The sequence below is a fragment of the Malaya genurostris genome, chromosome 2, assembly GCF_030247185.1.
Source record: "Malaya genurostris strain Urasoe2022 chromosome 2, Malgen_1.1, whole genome shotgun sequence".
NCBI classification, from domain to species: domain Eukaryota; kingdom Metazoa; phylum Arthropoda; class Insecta; order Diptera; family Culicidae; genus Malaya; species Malaya genurostris.
Genome location: NC_080571.1, coordinates 39,436,474 through 39,460,910, shown reverse-complemented (window position 1 = coordinate 39,460,910; position 24,437 = coordinate 39,436,474). Strand labels below are relative to the sequence as shown.

At 36.5% G+C, this 24,437-nt stretch overlaps 1 protein-coding gene across 18 annotated transcripts in view; it reads right to left on the bottom strand.

Moving 5' to 3' along the window:
- LOC131430710 (putative transcription factor capicua) overlaps positions 1-24,437 on the bottom strand; it is a 152,343-nt gene that overhangs the window by 70,317 nt on the left and 57,589 nt on the right. For all 18 annotated transcript variants that reach the window (XM_058595884.1, XM_058595877.1, XM_058595879.1 and 15 more), the window contains one exon: positions 21,298-22,035. In XM_058595884.1, coding sequence (XP_058451867.1) covers positions 21,298-21,657 — 360 coding nt within the window. In that variant the 5' untranslated portion in view covers positions 21,658-22,035. The remainder of the gene's footprint in view (positions 1-21,297; positions 22,036-24,437) is intronic.

The following is a 24,437-nucleotide window of genomic DNA, read 5'->3' as shown; positions in this document are numbered from 1 at the left end:
ATAATGACGAAAATAGGTGAATAATTTGTTTCTAATTAATTACGGTATTTTTGAATTAGCTGCTCAATTTATTTTTTCATTTCTGTGAGTACTTCGTTCAGTTCATATGAAGTTAACGAAGCACCGCTTCTATATAAGCTTAAAAACAAATCGAAATCCAGTGAATAGTTGGTTGCTAATAAGTTACTAATAAGTTACGGTAGTTTTTACTAATAAGTTACGGTAGTTTAGAGCTTAATTTTTTTTAGCACTTCTCTAAGTTTATATAAAGTTGAAGAAGCACCCCTCCCAAATAAGCTTGAAAACAAATCGAAACTAAGTGGATAGTAGGATAGATCGAGCAACAAATTCAAAATTACTGTAACTAATTATCAACTTATTAGAAACAATCTGTCCACTGGGTTTTGATTTGATTTCAAGCTTATTTGGGAGTGTGCTTCGTTAACTTCATTTGAACTTAGCGAAGTATTAAAAAAATGAGTAACAAATTTAAACCGTAACTAATAAGCAACTACTAAACAACAAATTATCCACTGGGTTTCGATTAATTTTTAAGCTTATTTGGAAGAGGTGCTTCGTGAAATTCTTATGAACTTAGCAAAGTACACAAAGAAATAAAAAAATAAATTGGGCCTCAAATTCAAAATTACCGTAACTAATTAGAAACTAATAAGTAACAAATTATCTACTGGGGTTTGATTTACATTTTAAGCCTATTTAGAGGAGATACTTCATTAACTACATAGAAAATTAGCGAAGTACTCAGAAAAAGTGAACAAATCATCCATAATTAACATATCTAATTAGCAACTTACTAGCAACAAACTATCCCCTGGGTTTAGATTTTTTTCAAGCTTGTTCGGGAGGAGTGCTTCGTTAACTTTATATAAACCTACCGAAGTACTCAAAAAAATAACAAAAAGTTGAGTAACAAATTCAAAACTACCGTAACTAATTATCAACTTATTAGAAACAATCTGTCCACTGGGTTTCGATTTGTTTTCAAACTTATTTGGGAGTGTTCTTCGTTAATCTCATATTGACTTAGCGAAGTATTTAAAAAGAAATGAGTAACAAATTTAAAATTACCGTAACTAATAAGTCCACTGGGTTTCGATTAATTTTTAAGCTTATTTGGAAGAGGTGCTTCGTGAAATTCATATGAACTTAGCAAAGTACACACAGAAAAAAAAATGAATTGAGCCTCAAATTCAAAATTACCGTAAGTAATTAGTAACTAATAAGTAACAAATTATCTACTGGGTTTTGATTTACATTTTAAGCTTATTTAGAGGAGATACTTCATTAACTTCATAGAAAATTAGCGAAGTACTCAGAAAAAGTGAACAAATCATCCATAATTAACATATCTAATTAGCAACAAACTAACCCCTGGGTTTCGATTTTTTTCAAGCTTGTTCGGGAGGAGTGCTTCGTTAACTTTATATAAACTTACCGAAGTACTCAAAAAAATAACAAAAAGTTGAGTAACAAATTCAAAATTACCGCAACTAATGTTAGCAACATATTATTCACCTATTTGCATTATCATCGGTGAGAGGTGCCTCGCTAAGTTCATGTTTATTATATTTTTTTCTATTGATTAGCACTAGCTGTCGACGTTTCGTGCATCTCTAAGACGAAACAAAAAAAAACGTATTACTTTGAAAATTCACTTGAGCAACTGCATTACTTCGAAAACTCGCATAGCTTCTCGCATAGCTTCTCGCATAAAAAAGTCTCATGAAAAACGTATTAAAAACCGCATAAAAACGACTTGCGCGTGATTGTTCATTCAATAGAAGCTTGTATTCTGGAATACAACGCAAACCATTAACCGTATTAAATGCTTCGCGTTGCATTGTGGCGACAGTCTTGGAGGAATGCATACTGATTTCTTCATTTCAGCTATATGATGGCAAAGAATTTATCATCCTAATTCTAATCTCCATCACTAACAGAGAATGTCGAACTTAAAGGAAAAGAGGAAATATTGATGATACCGCAAATATTGAACTTACCGCAAGGACGACGACTCATCAGATTTTTCGGAAGATTATTATATTTTCGGCAGATTTTGCTTGAAATTTTTTAAAGCAAATTTTCAGTAGATATTGGTTTTGGATTTTGTTTCAATTTGTTTTACCACCTTTTGTCAAAAAAAAAGTTAAACATATTCAAGGCTTCAAAATTAATTGCAATAGTCTTAGTTTGACGAATTTCGCGCCAACTCGAACAAATGTTGGCCGCACCCTCCCAGATTTGAATGAAACTTTCTGAACTTTGTCACAAAAAACAACTTAGCATACTTTGGTTTTCCAAAATTGATCTAGACTGTCGTTTGAAAAGGGTCAAACTTGTTTAAATGATTTTTTTAAATAGATATAGTCGAAAAACGACAAATACTACAAAAAGTACTGTACTAGTTATTTTCACAAAATCAGTCAAATTTTCGAGTCCTTATTGAGTTTTACGCTGGAAAAATTGACTTTAAAAATGTAAAATCGATCTACAAAATAAAGACCATTTCTGATTTCGACAAAACTTTGTCCCAAGATAGGTGATTATGTTCCCTATTGTTTTAAGAAAAAAAGTATTGAAAATATTTTTTATCGTAACTTAACTCCAAATTTGTTTATTTAGTGTTAAACTTAACTGAAAATCATTTTCATCTAAAATTCCAATGAAACTGAATTAGTAAAAAAATATCCCGAACACCCTATAGCTAGTTGTCCGATATTAGTAAATAGTATCAGTGCTGAATAAAATAAACTTTTTCGTTGGAAAAACTGTTTTTCCTTTAAAAATGTCCATTTTGCTATCATTTTTAAATGTGATATGCCAAAAAATTCCGATTAATTCGCAAGAAAACTTTTGATCAGGCCAGGTATTTGCAGCTGCGGATACAAACAAATTTAGTCGAATTATCACTCACGATGTTTATCACAACAGCAAAGAAGTGCTAAAGTGTCATCGAAACAATGGGATGCATTTCTTCGAAAAGACATCAATCCACCCAAAAGCCTTCAATTGAAAAAATGTTGGGCGATAATCGAGCATAAATTGAAGAAGAGTGGGAAGGTGACTCACGATGTGACAGAGATGAAGAGATGATGTAACAAAATGATCGCTTAGGTTAGCCAACAGAGTGTTTAACATACGATGGGTGGTATTCGAAGAGAAAATATTTTCTCAAAACAAAATCGAAACGATTTTATGTTACTATTTTTTATTCAGTCATCTGTTGCACTTCATTTTGAGTGCACAATTTTGATACTCGAATAACATGGTTCCGAGATAAATTAATCTATTTTGCGTCTAGATATTGGATGAGCTAAGTTTTAGAACGAAACAAATTAGGAGGCTAACAAATTTTTAAGTCTTTTTTGAGACTTTCGGACTGCTGATAATCTTCCGTCGAATTAAACGGGTCAGGGCCATTTTGTTGAAAGCCGTTTCACCGAAGCTATTTCGCCGAATCTTTATATTGTCTTAATATCGTAAATTGAATTGAATTAAAACAAAGATGAACATGAACTTAGCGTGGCACCTCACCTCGTTGGTAACGCAAATAGGTGAAAAATTTGTTGCTGATTAGTTGCTAATTAGTTACGGTAATTTGGAATTTATATTGTATATAAATTACTGATCCAAGACCATATCGAAATTAAGGTCTTCGTTCAGATCTTGGAATTGGAACCTGGTCCTGGATCCATAACATAATAAGTCCCGATCCTGTTTCAGGTTCATAATCTGGAAGTTCCAGATCCAGGATCTGGTTCAGTGATATGGTAGTTCCAAGTGCAGTATATGGACTTGAACCAGTTATATAATATTTAAGTCTAGGTCCAGATTTAGGCTCAAGACTAGGATCTGAACCAAGTACTGGACTAGGTATATGGTAAGTCCAGGCTAAGGTCCTGATCCAAGAATAGATTTTAGAACATGAAACAGATTCTCGTATATAATTTTGGACTTGAATCCTGAAACTGAATTCGTAAATTAAGTTTTATGTTCTACAAATGCTACTGAATTCTGAAGCTTAATTGTGGATCCTGGAATTGAATTCTGAACCGAAGTTTTGGAACTGAACTCTTGACATGGTTTCCGATCTGAACTAGAATTTTAGTTCCAGAGTGTAGTTTTGAGTTGCGTATCTAGAATTCAGTTATGGAACCCAGGTCTACAGCCGGAGCAGAATTCTTGATCTGAATTCTGGAAATAAATTCGAGAGCTGAGGTTTAATTCTGGTTCTGGATTCTAGAACTTGATTCTGGAAATTCGAAACCTGGATTCAAGTATGAACCTGGAATTTACTTCCAGAGTTCAGCTCTATCTCTGAAATTTAATTCCAGTTTTGAAATGAATTTTAGTCTGAACCGGAATTTTAGTACCACAGTCTAGTTACAGAATTGGCGTTCTGGATTCTGTTCCAGTTCTGTATTTGAAGTCCTGAACTGGCTTCTGACCCTTAATTCTAGAACAGAGTTCAAAAACTGAGACCGGATTTTTTGCACAGAAATCTCAAATCAGCACCGGATGTCAAAGCAGAAAGTGAAGATAGACTTGTGATGCGGTGTCTGTTTGTTTTCTGTTGGATGTGTTTCCATAGAGGTAGGACTATGATTGAATAGTGTGGCGGCCAAGTAAAGCGAATCATGCTTGGTTCTTCTAGTTAATCAGGCTGTCTCTTCAAGTGTTTTCATATGCTGGGTAGTTTAATTGGTAGGATAATTCAGCCGGTTAGGAGCTAGCTACGGGTTCAAGTCCCATCTCTGCGAAAACATTTTCGTGGTTTTTATTACATACTAGCATACACATGTCATTTTTTTAATCTGTTTTCATCGTTAGATACTGATAAAAACATTCTGGTTTGAACCTAAAATTTGGATCCAGAAATCAGTGCAACAAGTCATATCCAGAATTCAATTCGAAAAACACTTTCCTGTGTTCTGAATTTGGATCCTGGAACTGCATTCTGAAACTGAACTCTGTGCCTGAATTAAAGGAATGGAGCTGAACTCTGGAAATAGAATTCAAATCTTGACTCTCTAGAACTCAGTTTCAGCTCTAGAACTCTGGATCCGAATACCGAAATATTGCTTTTGAAGCTGAACTCTGGACCTGGATTCTCGTCTAGCCTGAATTTCAGTGCCAGAATTTTTAACATAGTACTGGATTCTGAACCTGAATCTTTTTTCTCAAAAGTATGAAAAAATGCTACATTTGTATAAAAAAAGATCTTGAATTCAATAATAAATAACTGAAATACAGGCAGTTGTCTTTGTTCCAGTTCTATCTGAAGCAAGCTTTAAATTGTTTAGACATTTTGTCACTTTGTGTTCATAAAAACCTCTCTAATATTGCTTGCATTATTATTGCATTTCTGAACAATATATATAAAAAAAGCTTTGAGTACAAAATGTGCCCTTGTTCGACGTTTCACATCGGCCAATGTATCAGTCGATATGGCGGCTATTTTATGTCGTATGTTGTCTTTCAGTTGAGCTGTGCTAGCTTGGCTTATCAGCGAATACCTTGAATTCCAAATAGCCCGACGAGATAAAGTCTGGTAGCGTCAAATCGGGTGATCTTGGGGGGCCAGTCAAAATCACCGTTTTCCGATATGACTCGTCCGGGGAGCAATAGGGTCGTAACAAATCAATTGTTAGTCGAGCTGTATGGCATGTGGCACCGTCCTGTTTAAACCAGTAGCCATTCAAACCATTTTCACGCCATTAACAGTTTTCATTTTTCCATCATCGTCTTGAAAAAATAGGGACCAAATACTATATCCGCACAAACAAACAAACACAAAACTTCAACTTTTTGGTTGTATAGAGCAGAGATGCCAGGTAAAAGTTTCAAATATCTTCAGACAGGGTTGCAAAAGTCTGTATATCCGAAAAAAAATCTGCTGTTAGCAAGTATGTCTTTATTTCTGTATAAAGTATGATACGCTAAACTGACTTGGCGAGAAAAAAAGGTCGCGGTAATTCCAAAAGTCTGTAAATTTTGACGAAAGTCTTAGAAAAACTAGATTTTCAAAAATCTGCAAACGTCTGCAGCACTATGTACGAAATCAGCAGATTTACAGACAAATCTGAAGATCTGGCATCTCCGGTATAGACGCTGTTCTTCTGCGTTAGTAGCAGAATGAGAGGGTGCAAATTGATTTGTATGGAATAAGTAATTTGAAATGTGAAAATTATCAAAAATCCTTTTAATATTATTTCGGTTGGACTTTTTTTGCGGTGTATTTAGAGCCTTGAATGTGATTTTAAATTGGTTTAAAATTGATAAATTAACTAGAGTTTTTGTCACTTTGTTCACCGTTTATAGTAAAAAGATACAGGCGTGTGCAATACACAGAGGTCTTTTTTCACGCGGGGAATTCGAACCGCGTAAAAAATCCGAAATCCGCATAGGAAAAAATATAAATTGAGGTATTTTTTTCTTGTATACCAAATGTCTTAGAAATGCATGAAACGTCAAGATCTGGTGAAATCTCAAAAAAAAAATTATTCGACTGGGGGATTTTTTTTTTGGGACCGCGTAACTTTGGAAATCCGCATAGAAAAAAAACACAAAAATAAAGAACTCAATCTAATCTCAAAAAAAAATTTTTGAAATAAAGCTCATGGAAGAAACCCACAATATTGAAGAAAATTTTTTTTGATGCCAAAAAATTTTAAAAATGCATGAAATGTCCAGATCTGATGTAATCTCAAAAAAAAAGTTTTAAAAAAATCGATATGGACTTCTGGGACTACGTAACTTTGGAAATCCGCATAGAAAAAAAAACACAAAAAAGAAGAAAAAAATTTGTTTTTAAGGCCAAATTTCTTAGAAATGCATGAAACGTCCAGATCTGTAATTTTTTTTTGTAATTTTTTTTGATGAAAAAATATCAACTTTGGGTTTATGGGACCAATTTAAGAGCTCACAAAAAAACGGCAAAATAAAGAAAATTTTTTTTTTATATCGAATGTCTTAGAAATGCAGGAGATATCCAAATTAGGTGTAATCTCAAAAAAAAATTTTCCATTCGACTGAGACCAATTTCGGAAATGCGCATAGAAAAAAACCGCAAAATAAAGAACAAATTTTTTTTGATGCCAAATGTCCTAGAATTGCATGAAACGTTCAGATCTGGGTAATATCAAAATTACTTTGAGATCGCGTAACTTTGGAAATCCACATAGAAAAAAGACACAAAAATAGAGAAAAAAACTTTTTTTCGAGGTCAAATTTCTTAGAAATGCATGAAACGTCCAAATCTGGTGTAATCTCAAAAATTTTGAAAACAGTCGACTTTGGACTTTTGAGACCGAGTAACTTCTGAAATCCGCATAGAAAAAAAACACAAAACTAAAGAAAACCGTAACTTTGGAATATAACCGTATAACTTTGGAAATCCGTGTAGAAAAAAACTGCAAAACTAACGAATTTTTTATGTCAAACGACTTAGAAATGCATGGAATGTCGAATTCTGGTGTAATCTCAAAAGAAAATTGAAAAAAATCGGCTTTGGGTTTTTGGGACCAATTTCGAAAATGCACATAGAAAAAAACCGCAAAATTAAAGAAAAAAAAATCTTCGATGCCAAATGTCTTAGAAATGCATGAAACGTCGAGATCTGGAGCAATCTCAGATTTTTTTTTAAATCGTCTTCCTCATAAAACAACAGAGCACAAATATGAAGAAAAAAATTTTTTTGGAGGCAAAATGTCTTAGAAGTGCATGAAACGTCGAGATCTGGTATAATATCAAGAAAAATTTGTTTTATTCGACGAGGGAATTTTTTTGGGACTTCGAGACCGCGAATTGGAAATCTGCATAGAAAAAAAAACCGCAGAACTGAAGAAATTTTGTTGTTGAGGCCAAATGTCTGAGAAATTCATAAAACTTCCAGATCTGATGCAATCTCGAAAAAATATTTAAAAAATTGATTTTGGGCTTTTGGGACGCATGCGCATAGAAAAAAAAAAAACGCAGAATAGAAGAATTTTTTTTTTGATGCTAAATGTATTAGAAATGCATAAAGCTTCCAGATCTGGTGTAATCTAAACAATTTTTTTTTGAAAAATAATCGACTTGAAAAAATATGAGATTTCCAAAATCGATTTTTTTTTTATTTTAAAAGTGTCAGAGAGTAAAAAAAATCGGGATAACATCAGATCTTGACGTTTCATGCATTTCTAAGACAAAACAAGAAAACCGGAGAGCTTCGAAAATTCGTGTTAAAAAACTGCGTAACTTCGGAAATTCGCGTAAGAAAAACCGCGTAACTTCGGAAATCCACGCAACAAACACCGTGGAAAAAAGACCTCAGTTTATCATAATAAGCCACAAGAGTGTAATTGGCTGGTTTCGAATACTGAAATTTTGGATTCGATTATGTAGAAATAAAACATTGGACGCAAACTGAATTGAACAAATCAAATAAGCGTCAGCTGCTTGACATTTGCAAGGGATCAAAAGTATTTCTGTAATGTCTGAATCCATTTGATGCAAACCTTGCAGTCAGGCGGGGTTGGTCGATGGAACGGTACACTCGGGACACGATTTACTCTGTCTACGAAATTAGACATCGGAATTCGATTGTTTTCACACCGACCTGTATCCGGGACTAAAGTTAGTTAGGTAGTTAGTTCTGAATTTCGAAACTGAAATTTCAACCTGGATTCTGGTCTGAGCCTGAATTTTCCACATCGAAAGACGTTTATTATAAAGATAACAGAAGCTCCGGCACAACACTCGAAAATCTACCGGTGCAAAATCATCTAACTGGCCCCTCATTTCGACATTGACACCCATCGATCTACTGGCAAGTGGTCGGTCGTCCTGTCCTATTCATGCGCGTGCAGCAGTGCCTCTTTCGCATCATTCCACTCGAACGCAATCCTCTAGTAAAGTGATCATCCCCGATGTAAACCCAAGCGGAAAGCTGTTCCTTTCATTTTCGAGCATCGTAGAGAAAGGGTCGTGCTTATGTATATTTGTTTTAAATCTATATTTATAAGACTCAAGAACGCACCCGAGGAAAGGATCCAGACCAGACCAGACCAGACCAGAGGGAATTATTTTCCACTGGCAGTCTCTACGTGCCACCGCCTGATGACGGAATATGTGGAGCAGGCAGGTTGCTTGCTCGGTTGACGATGTGGCCACTTGGCTCGTCCTCGTCCTCGTCCTGCTCTTCCTATTCCTCCTTACCCGAAGAAGGCAAAAGGCAACAACAAAAACAAAAGCCATCCAAACCCTTTCCGGTTTGCCCCGGTACTTCACCCCGGAGTGAATGTAGAAGTGAGGATACGATAACGATGCGCAAAAGAAGAAACGCACCGATGCTGCCGATTAGTATTGGGCTCATCATAAAGAGGCTGAACCGTTTTTTTTTCTCTCCACACCGGATCCGATGGTGAAAGAAAGTCGGCGAGTCCAGGTGGTGGACGGTCGGTCGGTCGGTATGCTGGTTTCGCAGTCTCAACTCACTCGAGAGGGTACTCTACGGTCTCGGTACCAAAGGCAAAAAAAAGTAAACGGGATGACGATAGTATAATGAATGAATGCGTTTATCAGTACTTTGCATGACTTTGATTTAAAGCCTAATTTACTTGCCTGGTACTTTTCGGTTGGGGTTTAAAACATGCATACAACGGGAAGAAATGTTTCAACCAAAAAAATTCCATCAAACTGACTATCGCATCCATATGTTCTATTTTTGCTCAACTCCGTATCATTTACAAATTGACTCTAATCTCGGGGGTTTCCGATTCAAAGCAAATTGCCTTTAGAGTTTATGTTGACTTTCCGATAACAATGTTAACCAGTGGAACAGTGGAAGAAAAGGGATCAAAAAGGCAACAATGTCATTGAAGTGCAAGAGAATATTTCCAAAGTAGATATTTCTTATGACGAATTTCGTACCATCTCGAACAAATGTTGGCAGCATCCTTTCAAATTTCAATGAAACTTTCTGAACAAGTAGACTTTGTCACAAAAACCTACCTTGTATACTTTTTTCTTAAAATTGATCTACACTTTTTGAAAAAGGGTTAATTTTTTTTACTAATTTCTATCAAATGGTTATAGTCGAGCCGTTTTGAACGTTATGACTAAGTGCAAAATTAGGCTAACCCCTGAATGACCACCAAACCTGAATTGGCCAGTTAAAGTCGAAAATTCGTTTTCGTTCGGCACATCAGTTTAGACATGGCACTTCAGTGCTAAACAAAAACTGTTCTGCAAATAGCAGAAACTTTACGTCTGCTTAGCGGTTCAAATTGAACTGCCGAGTTTTGCATTAGGCAGCTCAATTTGAACTGCTACGCACTGATGAGCCTAAGACGAAACGTAAACAAAATTCAAAAAGGTTATGTACCCTAAGCACAAAATTAGGCTAATCCCTGAATGAACAATAATAAATGTACGTCTCAGACCGAATCCAGTGGCCATTTTTTCGCCCCACCAAAAACAGATCCTTTCGTTTCAGTTTTGCGAGGGTAACAAAAAAATATTTGTGGCCATTTTCGCCCCGGTCTCCCCTACAGTGATTTTACCAAAATCAGACACTTTCGCTAATTTTCGAATAAATAATTTTCTTCGATTCATGAAAGGATAACCGGAACTGCTCTGTTCGGCCGTCTACATGTAATGACTACCGATTTGAGTAGTTTTAAGATCGATTTAGAAAATTGTTTACGTATTTTGTTTCGCCCCTCTAAGTGATGGTATACCTTATGATCAAAAAAGAACCGGAATTTTCATTTTAAAATTCCCGCGCTTATCCAATCGGTAAACTTTTATTCTCTCAACGTTGGCAACACTTTTATATACATTCTGTCGAATTTTGACGCATATCGTACGATTAGTTTTTGTTTGGCGTCTATACAAAGAAGTTGAAAAATTTTCGTGTGGCTATTTTTATAATGGATGGAAATTTAGAACAATGTGCGTGCATCAAATTTGGTGTTGCAAATGGATTTAAGTGTTCCGAAACGTTTGAAAATGTTAGAAAAGCCCTTGGGTGAATCGTGTCTAGGGAAAACACAGGCATACGAGTGGTAGAAACGCTTCAAAGGTGGTCGTACAACCTTGGATCATGATGAGATCCCTGGCCGCCCAACAACATCTGTTACTGAAGAAAACATTGAATCGGCGAAGCAAATCGTGTTTCAAAATCGTTCTGTACCGATTAGAGAGATTGCTGTGTTGTTGGGCATCTCTTATGGATCAGCCGAAAACATTTTAACTGACGTTTTGGGTTTGAAAAGCGTCGCTTCTCGGCTGGTGCCAAAAAACGATTACACCACGATAATGCGCCGGCTCACACAGCGTTGGTTGTGTCGCAGTTTTTGGCCAAAAACTCAACCAATATCATCAAGCACCGTACTCTCCAGATATGGCCCCGTGTGACTTTTTCCTCTTCCCCAGACTCAAATTGCCATTGCGGGGAACGCGTTTTGAGACCATAGAGACCATAAAAGAGAATTCGCTGCGTAAACTAAAGGCCATACCTTCGGCGGCCTATAAAACTTGTATGGAAAATTGGATTAAGCGTTGGCATGCATGTATTGCCGCAGGAGGAGAGTACTTTGAAGGCGATAATAAAGAAATTTATTAAAAATTTAAATTTTGCGTTTTACCTTTTTTTATATATATAAAAAATAGGTATAGAATTCGCTCAAACTTTAGAAAATTTCTCCGAGGCCATATACCAATCGATTCAGCTCAACGAACTGAGCAAATGTCCGTGTGTGTGTATGTGTGTGTGTTGTCAACTAAGAGGTCGAGATCTCAGAGATCGCAAATGAAAGGTCTCCCCGTCACCCAAAACGCTATTGAATGGTTTTGAGATCGGATGTTTACTTTTCGAGTTATACGAAGTTTTATGTCAAAATTTTCAGTTTTTTACAGTATCTGCCACAATTGACCTTGAAAACAAAATATATTTTCAGACTTAGATTCCGCACGGTAATATCTATTCAACAAGCCATAGATTGTTAAAATCCGTCCATTTTTAACGGAGATATCGAAATTTTCCCCTAATTCCAGCAGTAGAAGTTTTGAGCGCTGTATGACAAAGAAATGCTTGGGAGCAACGGAAAACACGATTTTTTATACTGTTACATACAATTGTTTCTAAGTAACAGAATGACTGTGTTCAGCATCCTTTTTCATGACAATTTGTCTTGGACCGATTTTAGCACGGCTCGTTTTTGGCAACATAGTCGTTCGAATATGGCATATGTAAACCAGATGATGGCAGCATTTTCAAGTTGAAAGTAATTTTATAATTATATCTATTTAAACTACTTATAGCAATAAATGCTGGAAGAACATAACACCCATATACCATACGACTCAGCTCGTCGAGATCAGCAAATGCGTGTGTGACAAATAATTTCACTCAATTTTCTCGGAGATGGCTAAACCGTTTTCTACAAACTCAGATTCATATGAAAAGTAGTATACTCCCGAACAAGGTTCCTGAATTTCGTTTGGATCCGACTTCTGATTACGGAACCACAGGGTGATATATGAAACGAAATTAAAATAATGCAGTTCATTTTTATCGTAGATGGCTGAACCGATCTAAGATTCAAATGAAATCTAAGAATCATCTATGATTCAAATGAGAGGTCTTAAAATCCTATAAAAATTAGTCAGATCCGATTTTTGGTTTAGGATATACAGGGTGATTAGTATAAAAATGTCCATTTCACATACATTAATCAGGTTTATCGGGTTTGCAAATTTGGATAGTCGATTACGAAATAAATTTATTTCAGTTTAAGCGGTATTCAGTTTTCGATTCGGAATGTACCTCCAAATTTTATTTCGCACTACAATTTCTTAAAGATGTCTACACACTCTTCAGGTGAATTTAACTGATTTCGGCTACACCGATTTTAGAAGTTCGGTTCCAGTATCGAATCGTTTCTCAAAGCTTAATCATTTTTTAAAAAAGGCCAAATCGAACTTCAAAAACAAAAATTCGAATGAAAGGACTTAAGGTCCCATCCAAAATCTGTGAATTTTATCCGATTCTGCAATTACAGATGATGAGTTTTTAAAATTCATACCGATATAGAAGATGTAAATTGTTTGGCGTATTAATTTATGGCCATTCGAATCATTTTGGGTTATGATACTTCCTGAATACCGGCTCTGGAAGTACCATAAATAATGATGAAAAACTCTAAAGTGGAACTTACTTCGAAATCTCATGGAATGTTCAATCGATTGTCACACGTAAAAATTGAAATTCGATACGATTTGCAGTTTCGACATTACAGGGTAATGAGTGATTAAAATCTCAATTTGCCGTTTAAAACGACGATAATTAAAATAATGTCATGAGAACTAAAACACCTAATCTATGCAAAAAAACACATGCGGATTGATAAAAAAAGGTATCATCTCACTGCTAGGTGGATTAATCACGTTTTTTCATAAAATTCCGGTTTTTTTTTTATCATAAGGTAAATTGTTTGACACACTTTACCCTATAACTCCGGAACCAGAAGTCGGATCCGGATGAAATTTAGTAATCCCGTATGGCACCATAGAACCTTTCATTTGAACTAACGTTTGTGAAAATCGATCAAACCATCGCTAAGAAAAATGAGTGAGATCCATTTGGGAAAATATGATCACTATTTCCGGTGCCTCCGGTATCGGAAACCAGGCATCAGACAAAAAATTAGTTTGTTTGGCCGTCAACTGATAATGACTATCGAAAGAAATAGCTTTGAAGCCAGTATAGAATTTTTTTTTCGTTTTTTGTTTCGCTCCTTTAAGTGATGGTTATTTAACACCTTTTAGCCTATTAGTCCGGAAACGGAAGTCGGATCCAAATTAAATTCAGAAGTTTTGTAAAGGATCGTGAGATTATTCATTTGAATCTAAGTTTATAAAAATCGGCTACGCCATCTCGAAGCAAAGTGAGTAAGTAATTTGAAATTGGAATTTTTACACTAATGCCCCAATAATTCCGGAATCCAGTGGCGTCTCGTGACAAAATTTATGGGTTGTGTACTGCTCATGCGGTTTGATATCAGATGTAACAGCTCGTGGTAACTGAAAACTACAGAATCAGAAATGGATATTCGCTTGTTAAATAGTCTCGAACTTAGACAGCAATTTGTTATCAACTGCCATAAGCATAAGCCACAGAAGCCTCTCCAGAAGGTGTTCAGACATGTTCCAGGGTTGTTACGGCCGCGCGGATTTCGCGGTTTTCGCGGTGTACTGGGCTTGGGGTTGATGTGAAGGAAGCACCGTTGTCCTTTGGTATAGTTGTCTCCTTGTCCGATTTATCACATGGCTTACCGTAGTGAACAATTTTTTGGCAATATTGACATGTGGCCATCTGATTGTCATAGGTAACAAGTGATTTGCACGGTATTCTTGTACCCTGACCGAATGTCACATAAGAAGGTATAGGCCTCCTCAAGCGCATGCGTAACAAACGTACTCCATTTAGAATACCGAGGAAAAAATTCTTCCACTTTTCTTTTTCGATAGAGAGAATCTCTCCGTATTGGGACATGGTATGGCGAATATAATGATCGATGACGCTTGAGGGAAGATCATGCACACGCACTTCTATAGCACTATCTTCCATATATACTGGAATGTTGTACTTGATATTTTCATGCTCCACATAGTGCACATTATTATTGTCTTTAGCGAATTGAATTGCATCCAACTCTTTATAGAACTGGATATAAACAACATTATTGGTCTTATTGCATTGAAGTAAATGCACACGTTTAATGTCAAGATGCATTTGCTCCTTAAGCAAACCTTCAAGTTCTCGTATCGAAGGTCGAATTTTGCACTGTCTGAAGTCAACAATAATTGTATTCTTTCGTACCGGCAGTAGCTTTTGTTCGTTTGGTTCACTCATTTTCGAGGTCTATTGTTCACTACACAATACTGTACTTGGTTTCTTCTGTCCCCAACGTAAGCGGTTTTGTTTTATCGACTGACCTGGATGAGATGTAAACCCGAACTGGATGTCCAGAACTTGATGAAGAGCGTTCGATCAAAAGTTCGAAAATTCGTGAAGGAATAACTTAAATTTCATCCGGTTTTCATTATGCTCAAGTTTAACCTCGTAAAATAAAGGATCAATTTTTAGTTTGAATAAATTATCGTTTTTTATCATAATTTGAAAGAAAATTTTGTGGATAGCTTATTATCGATACACTCCTTAGTTGCTCTGACTACATATCTGAGACTCAGCATGGATCCATGCCAAAGCCTTCAACTTCCCCAAATTTAGTAACCTACACTTCCTTCATCATACGTTCTTTACAAGCACGACTACAAGTAGATTCTGTATACACCGATTTTGCTGCTGCGTTCGACAAAATCAATCATCACCTAACGATCTCCAAGTTAGGTAGACTGGGATTAAACGGATCATGTTTGAATTGGCTTCGATCATATCTAACTGGTAATGAAATGATAGTGTACAACTTCACCATTTGCTGTTACCTCTAAAGTTCCTCAAGGAAGTCACCTTGGACCGTTTATAATTTTATTGTATCTCAACGATATAAATTTTTCGATCAAGTGCATGGAACTATCGTTCGCCGATGACTGTCATATTTCATATTTCAAAATGGTTTTGAATGCCACTAAATTCTCCGTCATCTTTTTTAGTTGCGAATAATCTGTATTCAAGTTCGACTATAACATTCCAACAAATTGTTCTCGAATGCGCATCGTCTGTTAAGGACCTGGATGTTCTTCTGGAATCCAAGTTAAATTTTAAAGAGCACATAGAGCCTACTATCTCCAAAGCCTTTAAGCTATTAGGATTTATTTTCCGCGTTACTAAAAAATTCTCTGATGTACATTGCTCTGTATTGCGCTTTAGTTCGCTCAGCTCTCGAATATGTTGCGGTTATCTGGTCACCTTATTACCAAAACGAAATCCAACGCATGGAAGCGATTCAACGCCAATTTGTCCGATTAGCTCTCCAACGTCTTCCATGGAGATATCCTTTAAACTTACCGAGTTACCATGATCGCTGTAAACTGATTGGTCTCGATGTATTATCTGTCCGTCGCGATGTTTGTTAGGCTAGTTTTTTGGCAGTTCTACTTCAGACGTGAATCGATTGTACCGAGCAATTGCAATTGTTACAATTTGACATTCGACGTCGTAATCTTCGATCCTATTTTTTTCTTCGAATTTCCTATGTTAGAACTAATTATGGATATAAAGAGCCCATTGCTAGCATGTGCCGCATATTTAACAAATGTTTCGATTCTTTCATTTATCACGTAATGTTATTGAAAAATCGTTTCCTATGTTACTGTCTCATTAGATTTTGTTACTATTTGGACGATTTTAATTTATTGATGCAAAAGATGAGGAGGTTTTATGCCTGCTGGAGAACAAGTTTTACCGACACTAATTCCAGTGGGCTTTTCCCTGATCCAAATAAAGGAATAAAAGATGAAGAGGAAAAGAAAGACATTCAGAGTAAAATCTGATTACAGGAGAAGGCGCTATTATGATTGAAACTGAAATTAAAAAGAGTAATTCAGATCATCCTGATGTGGTCTACCTTAAAATTCTTCTTACCAAGAAGGAAATGCTTTCCGAGCAAGAAGATGTTGAAGCAACCAAAAAAAATGTCTTCGCTGAAATTTGTTTAACTTTTTTCAAAATCACAATTGTGAGCATTTTTATTTTTACTGTAACACTTTCTGTACATCAGAGAGTATTAATTAACAAAGGACGATGATGAAGAATAAAATCGAAATCGTTTTTCATGGAATTTCCCGAAGTGGCGTGTTGTATGTGAACTTATTTATTGTGTTCGTATGACAAACTTAACGCAGTGAATTTTTAAGTTCTGCAGAAAGTATCACCTGCATATAAATAGTTGTGTAACGCTTCGCTCGAATATAGCGCATTTTAGTATTCGACTTTCGACTTCTAGTATCACTTGCTCTGAGTGCTCTTCTATACCATTAAATGTCTTTAGAAATTGTTTACATAGCTCTTTGCTGTTTTGCCTTTCTCATATAGAAAGGTTATGCAATCACTGTGAAAACCGACTTTTGAACCGAGGCCCGGAGGGCCGAGTGTCATATACCATTCGACTCAGTTCGTCGAGTACGCAAAATGTCTGTATGTGTGTGTGTATGTGTGTGTGTATGTGCGTATGCGTGTATGTAACGTTTTTTTGCACTAACTTTTCTCGGAGATGGCTGAACCGATTTTCACAAACTTAGATTCCGAATTTTGAACATTGTGAGATAACCACAAACAAATCAAAAATTAAGTTTTCTAAAACTTTGAAAACAACGCGGAAAGCTCTTTACATTCGCTTGGCTTTTTCGCGCAAGGACGATGATTTTGAGGTAGTCAGGCACATATCTTCATCTGAATGCGTATTCGCTTTCCGGTCGTCGAGGGAGCGATGTCACCAACCAGCTGCGACGGAGAGTGCACCTTCCAACTGAATTCTGAGTCTGTTCTAAGTTCTGAATTTAGTTCTTAAGCTCAGGTCCAGTTCGTAATTCCAGAATTCTTCAAATCGGTTCTTTTTAGAGCCATAATAATACTCCCAAAGAATTATGCGAAATTTTACTTCTATACTGCCCATTTTTAAACCAGTTGCGGTTTGTAGAACTTCCTGCTGATTTGCCATTTAAAATGCATAGCACCCACTCAGAAACCATTCATTTCGAATTTGGCTGTCGTTGTCATCGTGTTTATTATGGAGCGATCAAGGAATCTCCAAGCGAAATACAAAGCTTGTTACCGCAAGTGGAAGAACCAGGAGACTCCAACAGAACACATATCAGTATCGGCTGTCAATGGTATCCATCGGAATTTGAACTCAACTTGTCACTATCCACCAATATTTTATCATAAAGAACTATACTGGTTATTTCGTAATATTTGTGTGTCAGAATGTTTAATGTAACTAATCTGTTCTGTAGTTTAGGTGTATCGTTTCAAATTCTAGTAGTGTAAAAGGGCAAAACTTGCACAATTCACACAATCGATCAACTAATTGAAATTCGGAAGTATAAAGAAAGAGTGTCCGTTTTATTCGTATTCGCGACATCCAGTTATGTCTCTGACATCAAAATTACTTAAATCTATGCAATCAACTCAAAATAGCCATTAACACAGCACACGAAGAATACAACCGCAAAATTGAAAACGAAATAAAGACTTGCCCTAAGAACTTTTTTAACTACACAAAAACTAAACTAAAAAGCAACAATTTTCCATCTCAAATGCACCTCGACGAACATGTAGGGAAAAATAGTACAGAAATCTGCAATCAATTTGCAAATTTTTTCCAGGAAGTATATACATCTTATTCAGAAACTGACCGTGACCGTGAATACTTCTCTTACATACCTGCATTTTCTAGCTCCATCTCTGTAAACTATCTATCAGAACATGACATTTCGAGAGCACTGAAAAACTTAGACGCCTCAAAAGGGCCTGGACCTGACAGTATACCACCAATATTTTTAAAAAATCTTGCTGAAGAACTTACACTACCACTACAACTAATTTTTAACTTATCACTTAATAAATGTACTTTTCCCAAAGCATGGAAATCTTCCTTTCTTGTACCAATATTTAAATCTGGTGCAAAATCTAACATTCGGAACTACCGTGGAATAGCCATTATCTCATGCATTCCAAAATTATTTGAAAAAATTGTAAACGAAAAACTTTTTCATCAACTTAAAAATGTAATAACAAACAAACAACATGGCTTTTTTAAAGGCCGCTCAACTACAACAAATCTTTTAGAATTTATGACATTCACTCTGAATGCAATGGACGCCGGCAACTACGTAGAAACTCTTTACACTGACTTTAGCAAAGCCTTCGACCGTATTGACATACCTTTACTTCTACACAAACTACAAAAATATGGCATAAAACATACTCTTCTGGAATGGCTCAAATCATACTTAACGAATCGTGTACAGGTAGTCCGCTTCCAAAACATTCTGTCTGAACCAATTAATGTAACATCTGGCGTACCTCAGGGTTCTCACTTAGGGCCTCTCCTTTTCATTTTACATATAAACGACATTTCCTTCATACTCAAAAATCTGAAAGTGCTTATATATGCAGACGACATGAAACTCTTCATGGAAATTAAAAATATCAACGACGCTGTAATATTCCAGAACGAAATCAATCTATTCCACATTTGGTGCTGCAAAAGTCTACTCCAACTCAATGTAAAAAAATGTAACTCAATAACTTTCAGTAGGAAAAATGAAACTATACCCACAAACATGCATCTAGGAAATCAGCTTGTAGAAAAATGTAAAATTGTAAGAGATTTAGGCGTAATCTTAGACTCCAAGCTCACTTTTGTGGAACACTACAATACCATAATCAATAAAGCAAATAGCATGCTGGGCTTTATTAAACGCTTCAGTCATAACTTTCAGGACCCATACACAATAAAATTATTATACACTACATATGTCAGACCTATTTTGGAATATTGCAGCCTAGTATGGAATCCATATAATATTATTCACGAAGAACGCATCGAATCTATTCAAAAACAATTTCTTTTATATGCACTTCGTAAATTAAACTGGACAGCATTTCCTCTACCATCATATGAAGCACGCTGCATGCTCATCAATATACAAACACTTAAAGAACGCCGCGACCTTGCAATGCTTTATTTTATCAGCGACATTATTTCTCAACGCATTCAATCACCTTCTTTATTATCGCAACTAAATTTTTATACACCTAGCCGTCAATTACGAACCAGGAAATTATTTTCAGAAAGAAACACTAGAACAAATTATGCAAAATACAGTCCAGTCAATCGAATAATGCGCCATTACAATCAATACTGCGAACATCTTGACCTTACTATGTCAAAAAATCAAATCAAATCTCAGCTTTGTCGTAGAAATAATGCGTAGTATGTAAGTGAACATTGTAAACAATTTATATGTAGTCTACATTTGCTTGACGAAATAAATAAATTCAGTATACATTACACACCTGTACTTTTTTTGCACTAACTTTTCTCGGAGATGGCTGAACCGATTTTCACAAACTTAGATTCAAATGAAAGGTCTTGTGGTCCCATACAAAATTCCTGCATATTATTCGGATCCGACTTCCGGTTCCGGAGCTATGGGGTAAAATATGCAAAAAAATGAAAATATGTTTTCTAACTTTTCTCATAGATAGCGCGACCGATTTTCACAAACTTAGGTTCAAATGAAAGGGTCCCATGCGTTATTCCTGAATTTCATCCGGATCCGACTTCCGGATCCGGAAATATAGGGTAAAGTGTGTTAAAAATTTTATACAATCACTGAAAAGAGCGAAAAACCGTAAAAAGTTTTCTAAATCGACCTCAAATCTTTTCCAATTGATATTTTTTATCAGTAGACGGTCAAACAAATCTATTTCGTTATTCTTTTAAGAATCGAAGAAAAATAGTTTTGAAGAATACCACAGTATTATATAGGTATGATAGTATGATTGATATGAGAAAGGCATCATTGCACCACTAGGTGGATTAAAACAGGTTTTTTTTTTATTTCAATGGTATAGATTTCAGTGCCCGTGAATAAATATTTCGTGCATTGGTATATCCACGCCAATGACTTCTTTTGTTAGTTCTACAGAACCTCTTGTGCTGTTTATCCCTCTCGTAATTTAATCGTAAGAGGTCTATTAAGTACCACCTACTCGTGCTGTTCAAACTAACGTACTTTTCAGATACTAATTTATTAGTACACTTTTGCAATACATCAGTAAGAATAGCTGCCCTGCGACCCAAATTTCCACTACAGTAAAAGTTTATTGATACAGGTCGAGACATGGCTTGCTTTGAATATTTTTGCCAACTTAACGTCTCCGCTTAGTGATTTAAATCGAATTGTTTATGTTTTGCACTAAGCACTTCAATTTGAACTGCTCTCGGCACTGACGAGCCGAGGATGAAACAGAAAGAATAGTACAAAAAAAGTTCTTCGCATAACTGTCCCATATTCTATGGGGTTTCGTATACGTATGATTTTTATCCATTTTTTCCCACTGTGCACTGGAGCATTATGCTGCGAACATGATATCATCAACGAACTCGAATAGTTCGATGAATGATGCAATAGTAGTTCGTACGAATTGTGTTCTCGAAGCGAAGGAGAAATTTCACGGAATCTCAATCCAACCAGATTGGGTGGCACTTGCAAAAAAAAGCTTTTCTTTAAAAAAAAATACCTAAAGCTATGACTCACCTCTGCCTCAGTATCACATTCTGTAGTTACGATTGCACCATGATGATGTTGTTGGGGCTGCTTTTGGTCCTGCTGCTGCTGTTGCTGCTGCTGATGATGATGGTAGTGACCTTGAACATCACCGCCGTCACTGGAATTTGTCTTGCTGGCCGCTGTCTGTCGCCGGTGAAGGTGGTACTGACTGTCCGAACTGGCGGATGTCGGTTGTACGGAACCGGAGCCTGTGGTATTTGCCAAATTCACGCTTCGTTCGTTGCCGCTGCTGCTACTGTTGTTGTTGTTGTTGCTGGTCTGACTGTTACCGTTGTTACTATTGTTGTTACTGTAGCTCGTGCTTGTTGAATGTGTTGATACATGCATATTACACTTCGAAACGATGATAAGATTTGCTGTTTTTTTTTTCTTCTTTTTTTTTCTTCTTCTTTCTCGGTTTTTCTTTCCCTCCCCGGGTTTGCTTCACACTATCACTATCGTTCACAATATAACGTAACGAAAGCGGCACAACGCTTCACAACTGGACGTAAATTTTCCATTCTTCGATTTCGACTGCCCCTCTAGGTGAGGGGGAGACGTACGCGAATCTTTGCTCTTTTGCACTTTACTTTATCAGCCGCGTTCTGGCATCGATTCAACGAAAGGAAACAAAAAAAAATACTCGAACACGGAGTCCCAAAAATACCAAACCCGTTGAGCTGCTGATGTCGGTTTATTCGCTGGTAACAGCCCAGTTTGATCAACCTGAAAGAAACAACGAAAACCGAAATATTAGACTCTGAGCAATTGAAAAAAAATATAACTTTGATAAGGCCATTATGTAACATGAATATTGCTGCGTGAATTGGTTGATCGAAAAATGGCTTTTCTTGGATATGACATTTGCAACAGCAAACTTCGATAAGACTGACGATATTTGTTTGTACTTCACTTATCGATATCACTCCGAAGACAATCGGTGTAATTGTGCTGTACACTGAAAAACAGGCTACGAAGTCTGTTGAAACAGAAGGTCAAGTTCCGCTTCGGAATGCAGTGCCTTGACTGTGGGATTTTTTGAAGATTTCTATTTGCTATAATTAATTTCCTAGGTACAGGAAAAAATACGATGCGTAATAATACCGCGGAAGAAAGGCTGTATGACCTGACAGAATAATTAGTCGCTCTGACTAAGCATTGGGCTAAATTATTTTTGATACCAGATATCTTAGGAATGCATCAACATAAAGAAACAAATTGTTCTGCATCCCCGAAAGGATGCTTCTAACCCCCGAGACGATTTAGAGATTGTACAAAAGCGATACCATTCAGCATTTCCGGAAGAATGCAGAACGATTCGCAGTAAATTCGACACCCCATAAAGGATGCCAAACAATCTGCTAAAACCTATTTAAGGTCAATACAGGTCATTCACTCCAGGGAAGACGATAAACCCCTCTGACTATAGCTCCTTACCACATTGGGTGAGAAACGATAGAATATGCTGCAATTTTAGTTCTTCATACACAGATTCAACCATGTATGGGTAACCAAAAACCCGGATATGTAATTGTGTCAATGCGGGACAGTTACATATCAGATATGAAGTACCGTAATCGCATTCACACAAATCACACGAATAGTACTCAGCACGCTGAGTAGTAGCCATGTGATAATTGAGTTTGCAATGTCCAGTCAGAACTCTGATCAGAATACTGCAATGCAGTAGACACTTCAACATTTTAAGATTCGTAAAAATGCTTTGGTCTGAGCGCAAGTTTGCAAGCTGCGCTAGTAGTTGGCATGTTTGGATGCAGCCCAAGGACGAATCTTGTGCTTTATCCAATAGTAACGAAAGTGGTAAAGCTGGTTCAGGACCAACGAAATCATTCGTTGCACCAACTCAACAGCCCATTCATTCCCAGTAATACTAGAATGGTCAGGTACCCATAGTAAGCAAACATCGTTTGAAATGCTTAGGTCTTTAATTTGAGTTCGACATGCGATCACTAGATTCGACCGTGAGTCATTCGAACTGGGTGCTTTTAAGGCTGCCTGACTGTCGAAACAAAAATAAATTCGTTTACCATAGATTCTCTGCTGAAGTGCCGATTGTATTCCACACATAATCGTGTAGGTTTCTGCTTGGAACACATTACAGTATTCTATCAAGTGAATGAGACTGCTCTAGCTTCATTTCACGATAGTAGACACCAGCACCAGCACGACCACCCAACAGAGAACCGTCCGTATAACAAACTATGTGTTTATCAAATTGTCGTTCCAAATAACCAGACAACCATTCCTCGCCAAGAGGATAACTCACATTGAATATTTTAAAGGAATATTGGTGAGATACTTTCTTAGAAATATTGCTCAATTTTCTTTTTTGCAATCTCTTATTATATTTCTCCTAACTAAAAATTGGGCTAGACTGAACTCCGTCGATTGTTTAAGATGCACGCGTGAAGTTTTTAACCGAGCAGATGCTAGGGTGTGCTTAGCTAGGGCGTTTGTAAATATAGTTTAGACTGCGAGGAGGATTCATGTAGTATTTTATTATTTTGGTTAGGGAGTAGATATCGACATTACTTCGTATCGCGTAAGGCATTGTTGTTCGATTGATGATAATCCAGTGATATGTTGTCAGTATTACGGCAGTATATTGAAAATAAAAAAATAAACAGAACATAATGAATCAAATGTATGAATTGATATCGAATCTCCCGACAGCCGGCTGTCCGGAGTTTTACGAGTTTTGATAGAAATTTCGTATGTCAGTAAAAAGCACATATTAATACAAAACGTGGAAAAATTCTAACGTATTCTCGGTAGCCGGCTGCCCAGAGCAATAAACACATGATAACACTATTCGAAAATTTACTAACAAATAACCTCTTCCAGTGATGCACGTGGAAATGCAGAGGATTCCTCGGTTTCTCGGTACATTGGCCTAAGAATCCTTCCTTTCCGGCCGGCGTCAATATCGATCAGCATGCAGGGATCAACGTAAGTTACACATTGTGAAAAACTGTGCTATTCCCAAGCAAGTTGTTTCAGAAAAAAAAACATTTTGCAAGCTGAATTGGTTTTGAGCAATAACTTCAATTCTTTAAATCGGTTGTAGGCTTCTCACAATGTTGTAGCCGTAAGCCATTTTTGAGCAG